Source organism: Anneissia japonica, unplaced genomic scaffold (assembly GCF_011630105.1).
Source record: "Anneissia japonica isolate Jap-2015-1 unplaced genomic scaffold, ASM1163010v1 scaffold1537_len634075_cov158, whole genome shotgun sequence".
NCBI lineage: Eukaryota > Metazoa > Echinodermata > Crinoidea > Comatulida > Comatulidae > Anneissia > Anneissia japonica.
The window spans coordinates 251,297-259,293 of NW_022723531.1; the positions used below are offsets into that span (position 1 = coordinate 251,297).

The 7,997-nt window shown below is 32.6% G+C and overlaps 1 protein-coding gene across 1 annotated transcript in view; it reads left to right on the forward strand.

Annotated features, from left to right (window-relative positions):
• Positions 1 to 7,997, forward strand: part of LOC117112248 (phospholipid-transporting ATPase IB-like) — a 55,494-nt gene that overhangs the window by 9,551 nt on the left and 37,946 nt on the right. The window contains exons 6-7 of the mRNA XM_033255319.1: positions 6,597 to 6,695; positions 7,274 to 7,319. Of these exons, the coding sequence (XP_033111210.1) occupies positions 6,597 to 6,695; positions 7,274 to 7,319 (145 nt within the window). The remainder of the gene's footprint in view (positions 1 to 6,596; positions 6,696 to 7,273; positions 7,320 to 7,997) is intronic.

Consider the following 7,997-nt stretch of genomic DNA (forward strand, 5'->3'; position numbering starts at 1 on the left):
AAATGCAGTTTAAAAAAACGAGTGTGGCCATATATAACATAAGAGCATTTCTTGTTGAGGTAGGCCAATTTCCTCTAAAAATTGCACATTTAGGGAGTTTTGATCAATTCCGACGAAATTAGAATTAAAAACACAAAATTTTTCGCGCGCTTCCTTTTATCTGCAACACAAAAAGTTATTATCAGGTGAGATGTAACCTCCAGGTCAAACCACTGCAAAGCTAGATCGTATCACGCGCGAACTTTCAAAATGATTAGTCCTCTTGTTCATGTTCATGTCCTAGGCCTACAAGCTAAAGCATCAACAAACATGTGAAGCTACAAAATCGTTTTGTAATAATTTTAATCATGCGGGAAATATCGCTCATTCATTGTGCACAGCCCAAAGCATTCGCCTTCTGGCTGCACACACATCATGACTGTAATTTTGTCTTGTTGTTCAGAAAGAAACTATAGAGTTTTGGAAAGAAACAAAATGGTGATGGAATTTCCACCACATAAACCGATTTTCGTAAAATAAAAAATGCAGTTGCAACGCTGGCAGGCTGTCTCGCACTCATTAAAAAAACGGTTAAAAAAATCAATTATTTTATGATTATCAGTAGAAACACACCCTAAAATTATTAAGGCGTCACTGTACTAAAGTATACAATAGGCCTACTGCAGTGGCGGCAGGATATAATTTATGGGGGGAGGGCGCTAAGATGTCCGACTGGGAGAGGGGGGGCTAAGTATTTATTGGTGTAACTATAGCACGCAGCATTATCTGAGGGTGGAAGGCCAGAGCCACTGGTGGGTATAAGAGGGGGAGTCCTGGAAATGGCTGTAATGGGAAAACAGGCCTTTTTTTTTTTTTTTTGGTCAGGCTGCCCGACGAGCTTTGGCCGATGGTGGGGCTTGACCAGACTGATGGGGGAGCTTAAGCTCCCTCTGGCCCCCCCGCTGGCGCCACCACTGGCCTACTGCCACATTATTTTGCTACTCATAACATATTGACAGTAGGCTATACTGGTTTTGGGATTCATGCAAGCCTCATCTTAAAATACCAACAACCAGTTAAACACAAATCGAACCTATTCAGCCTACAAAAACCGTAAAATTGAATACTAACTAGCCTACTTAAGGGGTATACAGTATGCAAAGAATATAAAACATAGATTTTATTATAGGTTTAATGCCAGAAATAAGATCTAGATTTATAGTATATGTAATAAGTTATTATTACAAATATTGTACTTTGATAATAATGCATCAACTGATAAAGCTACCAGTAATTTATCTCTTTAGTTATTTATTTATGTATTACAAGTATTATTTAAATTGTTTATACTACGGTAGTCCACCATAGGGTCGTATTAAGCTATTTAAAAGTCAAATGAATTACTGTGTGACATCTGTCTTACTGTATACTTATATTAGATAATTATGCTAAAATGCAGTACCCATTGTGTTTTCCTCATCGTAAAATGGCTGGCATGGTTTTTATTCTAAAAATTATTTTTATCAATTTGGTTGGTTCTCGTGAAAAATGTTGGAGAAAAATGGCTTCACATTTATAATTTTAACTCAAAATTGTCCAGTCAATATAATAATGAGAATGGATGTAACATATGTCGCTAATTGCCTTCAATACTGCATGCAACATACTGGTATGACTTGCTCATTGTATTTCAACATTCTCCTGTGCATACAATGGCTACAATCTAGCTGAATTTAGGCCCAATAAAAAAAAAACATTTTTATCACCCTCGCTGCATATTTTCTATGGTATTGAAAAAAAAAATTACAAAAATACAAAGTATTGTACATTACTTTGATAATAATGCATCAACTGATAAAGCTACCAGTAATTTATCTCTTTAGTAATTTATTTATGTATTACAAGTATTATTTAAATTGTTTATACTACGGTAGTCCACCATAGGGTCGTATTAAGCTATTTAAAAGTCAAATGAATTACTGTGTGACATCTGTCTTAATGTATACAGTTAATATTAGATAATTATGCTAGAGTGCAGTACCCACTGTGTTTTCCTCATCGTAAAATGGCTGGCATGGTTTTTATTCTAAAAATTTCTTTTTATCAATTTGGTTCTTGTGAAAAATTTTGGAGAAAAATGGTTTCACATTTATAATTTTAACTCAAAATTGTCCAGCCAATATAATAATGAGAATGGATGTAACATATGTTGCTAATTGCCTTCAATACTGCATGCAACATACTGGTATGACTTGCTCATTGTATTTCAACATTCTCCTGCATACAATGGCTACAATCTAGCTGAATTTAGGCCCAATAAAAATTTAAAAAAAAACATTTTTATTGCCCTCGCTGCATATTTTCTATGGTATTGAAAAAAAAATTGAAGAAATTTTTTTTATTTTTTAATTTATTTAAAAAAAAATTAAATAGTAGATATTGTTTGTATTATCTCAATTATGTTCTACTTTGCATCAATGCCCCAGCAAGCAGCCCAAGGCTGATATTTGCGTTAGCCTCCCTCCCTCACCAGTTTTCCAGCCTAGATAGGGTGATAAACTAATAATATTTTTTAGCCTTACACAGGATTCCAATTTGAGATAACTTACTTACTAAAGAGTTATTGACAGAAATGATTTATTTATAGATTTTTAATAATAACTATTTATTATTAACAATAAAATACACCCAATTATAGAAAAATTTAATTTGAATTTTGTGACTATGTGAAGAAGACATGCTCATTAATTAATGCTGCTAGGTAAGAATATATATTATTTTAAATATTCTCCTCAAGAGAGTCAGAGTAATAATGTCTTAATTTCTAATTCAGTAGATTTCGTTTAGTTCTAAGATAAATCATTTATTGATGTGAATTTTTTAGTGTATTGTGGGTCCCCTCGGAAGGCAGTGATTATCAATGTCATAGTTATACAAAAGTTTTAATTACGAATGTAATTTAGCCTTATCAAAATTTTGAACGTGTAGGTAAATTTAGAATGTCGTATGTGAGTGCTAAACTCTGGAACCTGTTAAGTTAAGAGAGATCACTTTGGGAAAATTATTTGTTGCAAAACTCCAAATATTACTTTATTCTAAGTATAAAGATTGATGCCTATTTATTTATTTATTTTGATTATTTTTATTTTTTGTGTTTTTTTATATTTTAAATTCTGGGAGGGGGGACTGAGGGGGTTAGAAGAGAGGCGAAAAATTTTATTAGACTTGTCTATTTCTTGCCTTCTATTGTATACTATTTGTATGTATTTTTTTTTGTGCGTATACAATAAAATGTGAAGAGAAGAGAGGACTACACTCCTAAAAGAAAATAGAAATAAATAAAGAAATCTGAAAGAAATAAAAGGAAGGTAAACCAATGTCTCAAAACCATATTTGGTATGTGTGGTGTACAGTACCAGAATAACAAATGTTAAAGTTGCCCTTTGACCTTCCACAGACATTGCTGAGAATTTCTATACCTTGTTTAGCGAACCCCCCCACCAGCCAATATTGATGATTTCGAATAAGAAAATAAAATTTTATTTTTCGACAATTAGCTCAATTGCCACTAATATAAAATGCAAATTTTAGATTAGAATAAAAGTTTTTCTTTATTGTTATTATGCCCACTGCTGCCTTGAAATCTTCAAAAATAAGATATGTATTATAATTCTACCTATATATAAATTTAAAGCATTTAACCCTTTTATTTATACTACATATTATACTACATATACTATTTATACTGTTTATATTCAACAATAAAATTTTATTTTTATTTTCTCCTTTGTCTGAATGTTTTTGACAAAATCATAGAAATCAAAATTTTATTTTAATTTTTCTTCGGCCCTCTGATGATTTAAAAAAAATAAGTTTGTGAAACAAGCAATAAAAAAGTCTCACCTAATTAATATTCATTCTTTTTTTAAACTTTTATGAAAGTAGAGTGTAAATAACTCTCATTTTTAGTAATGTTTCAGTGTAGTGGTTCAATCAGTATTAATCAGTTTAACTGTATCTTCATTTAAACTGAATCTAAATAATAAAATTCATTTAATATTCATTCAGTCAAGATCATATCTTTTTAATTTGAAGTGTGTAAGTAGGCAGCCTTAAAAGGATTTCCTATTAGTACTATGCATGTCATAGGAAGTAGTAATACTGTAGGCTAAAATCTAGACAGAACATTATAAAGTGGATATGAGAAGGAAGTCATGGAGAGAGAAACCACCATTAGTTACGTAAAGTTACTATCATGTGATTTTATTCATTGCGTATTATGTAATACCTTGAGAGAAAAAATGTCTCCTAATGGGAAAACTCAAGGGTGTACCACTTGGCCTTATAAATAAGCCCCTTTCAGACAGACCTGCAAGCCTGGAATACCGCAATATTGTGGTGAATCCCGCAGGATTGGGTTTCTATCTGAAAGGGTTGATACACCAATATGCCGGCTTACTTTAGGCCACTTTGCACCCTAGTAATATTGCCGCGATGTTGCGATAACGGTTACTGGCTTGCTCTGTCTGAAAGGGTCTGCTCGATATTGCCGCAGTCAAGACGGCATGCATTTATGCATAAACAGACAAGGTTTAAGTAGAAAACAATTGCACGGCGGTATTTAAAATGCCAATATTACCGCCATTCTTTTGGACCTTTTCAGACAAAAATGCGTAAGATTACCGCAATATTAACAAAAGCGCTGTGTGAAAAGATATAGACCAGTTATTATACCGGCATGATTAACGCAATATTGCGGCAGTGTCTATCTGAAAGGGGATATAGTAGCTCAGTTGGTTGACTATCCGAACGGTAATGAAGGTCTAGGGTTTAAATATTAATGCATAGGGACATGTTTATTCAGAACTATTTATTATCAAATTGAATACGGTATAAAGACGTTTCAACTAAAAAATTATGGTATTATATACAATTAGGTGCAATTAGGCAGATATTGTATGGTAGTTTAAGCCATAATTTAAACCATAAAGCTATTAATGTTAAAAATAACAACATTTTATATTTATTGGGGTTTCCAGCAGACAATGACATTTTTTGCAGGGTCAATGAAATTAGTAACCTTTGACACCATTAATTTCATTTTATTATGAATACATTATGTGTATACGATATGAATATTGAAAAATCAATGCAAGTGATTTGATAAGCTAAAGCATTGGTGAATTATGGCACATGCTTTAACTAGCTTATCATTTAATCTGACTCTAATGAAGCAGGTGGTAACTCATTGTCTCTTGGAAACAAACCTTTGTTCTACTTTAATTATCGTAGTTCCTCTCCTATAATCCCACACCCCCTCCCATTGAACACTGGAATGGGCCAATATTTGGGTGTGGTCTTGTACCTGGCCGAGAATCTCCCTTTTTAATCAAATGACAATTTTTTAGCACAGTATATGCCTACTTCAGTCCAATAGTATATTTGATGAATATTGTAGTTTAAGTATCCTGGGCTTTTGCCTGAGAAAAAGCTGGTACATAAAATTGGGCATAAGGTAGATGGTGGGCTTATAACCGAGGTGGGATTATAATTAACGAAATATGGTAATTATCATTATTCTTCTTGTTAGAAAATTGTAGAATTATTTTTAATTACACAATGGAATGACCTGTCAGCAATTATAGTGTACATAGTTGGACCTTGGTGATGACATTCAAGAATGTACTGAATAAAATTTAAATGAATATAAAATTTGTTTTTTGTGATAAATATTTAAAAGGAATATTCAATTGTTGTATTTAAACAAAATATCCTATATTTTGGCCAGTATTTGGGCATTGAAGTTGCCCTATTTAAAGGAGAAAATTGTTTTTCACTTGTGAGGAAATGGGGTTAATGTGGGTGAATTTTCAGTTTTGTAGAATAGCATTTTAAAGATCTAAATTAACCAACTCTGACCCTTGACCCAGCAAGGGATTCTAGGTGACCCCCACATCCCAATTAGTGCATATGTGTACCCTTGCCTCCCCCAATGGAAATCCTGAGTAAGCCTCAGGAACTCATGCCATCATAATACAGTTTACTGATTTAGTTGACACTTAGGGTGAAAATATTGATGTGTCAGACAGAGTGTTGAATGTATTGATTGGATGATGGGTTGGTTAAAGGTGGCCTTGTTGGCTGATAATGAAATATTGAACACATTTTCAGGTTAAAAATTTTAATCCAGCAACGAATGCCAGTAATAACATGATAATAGAATAGAAACAATGTTTATAGGCCCCACGATCCAAGGTTGCGATATTTTTGAAAAACAGTTACTTCAAAAATGTCCACAATTTCACTTATTAGCATATGATGAGATATCCTTACTGCATAGTATGAGTAAAACTCCCTCGTCGGAAACGACTTGTTTGACCAAAGCGAGTAAAAAATTATTTAACAATTTTTGGAGGGGTAAAATTGAGTTAAAAATATATTCTAAAATTATCTCAAAACAGCTTAAAAATTACCCAAAATTGCTTAGTTTCTTTAGGTAGCAGTGGGCTTAGCCCATGGATTCCCGAGGCTTCACCCCTGGACCCTGTAAGAATTTGTCAGATTCACCTGATTCTACAAAATTAATTTCAATAATAACTAAATTGTTTTATTTTCAGCAAATTCCTGGTGTGTCACCAACAGGCCGTTATACCACTCTGGTTCCCCTTCTGTTTATCCTCTTTGTTTCCGCTGTCAAAGAAATCATTGAAGATTTTGTAAGTATTACATAGTTTGGATTCATAATGCTTTGCATTTGCAAATTCTCTAATGGGATAATTCCTGTCAACCTCTTAAAAATGTTTTCCTAATATAAATCTGACGTTCAATAACAATCATATTTTACTATATTGTCGGAGGTTCGAGCTTTCACTGTGGATTATACTTGTGTTCTTAGACAAGGCAATTTATTTAGGTTTGTCTCTCTCCACCTTGGAGTATAAATGGGTACAGTTACTTGTTTGCTAGGGAAGTTCATAAAAAAGGTGGCATGGAGAGCACCTGGCCACCCTAACACACAATGCTAAGGCTTCTATGGGCTAACAGCTCATTCCCCTACATTCAGTAATGAATGCAGGTCTACTGTACCTTGCAGTACCTTTACCTGATGTGTTATAAATCATTATAGACTACTATCTAAAGCTTATGTTTACGGAACATATTGAAATCGCTTTTCTGGGTTTAGTTTTAACTACCTGAACAACCTCTATTATTTACTTCAATAGCCACTGATGTAGAAATAATATATTCTTGGAAATGTTAACAAATTGATTAAAAATGTTTTCTTTGCTTTCAGAAAAGACACAATGCTGATGTGGAAGTTAACAACAGGAAAGTACAAGGTAAGAACTCAAATATCTAAATTTAATTTTTTTTTTTAAATATATATTAATAAATAATAAAAATATGTGCCAGAATGTCCGCTAGTGCTTCATCTTATATTTCGTCAAATATCTAAATTTAATTAAAAAAAAAATATATATATTAATAATTTATATTTCAAGGTGTCAGACCCTTTGTCAGATAGTTTAGCGATCTTGACTAGAATGTAGAGGTTTTACTCTTCTCATCATAATTTGTGTTAGAATATAATTTCTATAGGTGTAGTAAGATTTGCTGTTTTTAATAAGAATATAAGTGCAGTTTAACATTAGATAAAGGAATTTACATCAACGTATTTGTGACATTTTGACCATTTGAGGCATGTTGTGGTGAAATCGTTAAGAATTGTCGCACAGGCCAGTATTGAGTAAGGGAGCTCAAAAAATTGCCTAAAAATCTAACTTTGTTTTTCACTATAGATCAACAGTTTAATGTCTTAATAATCATGTCCCAAAGTATTAGTTCTTGAAGTGGTCAACAAATGGTTTATTTAATGCTATTTTGATAGTTCATTCCATTAAAACGATGTATGCACAAATAACTTTGAAAGGCAATTACTCAAAATCATGTTTATCTTGACTCTAAGAGTACTGTACTTTCACTTTCCAATAACTTAGGCTTGAAATGTCCAATTTCAA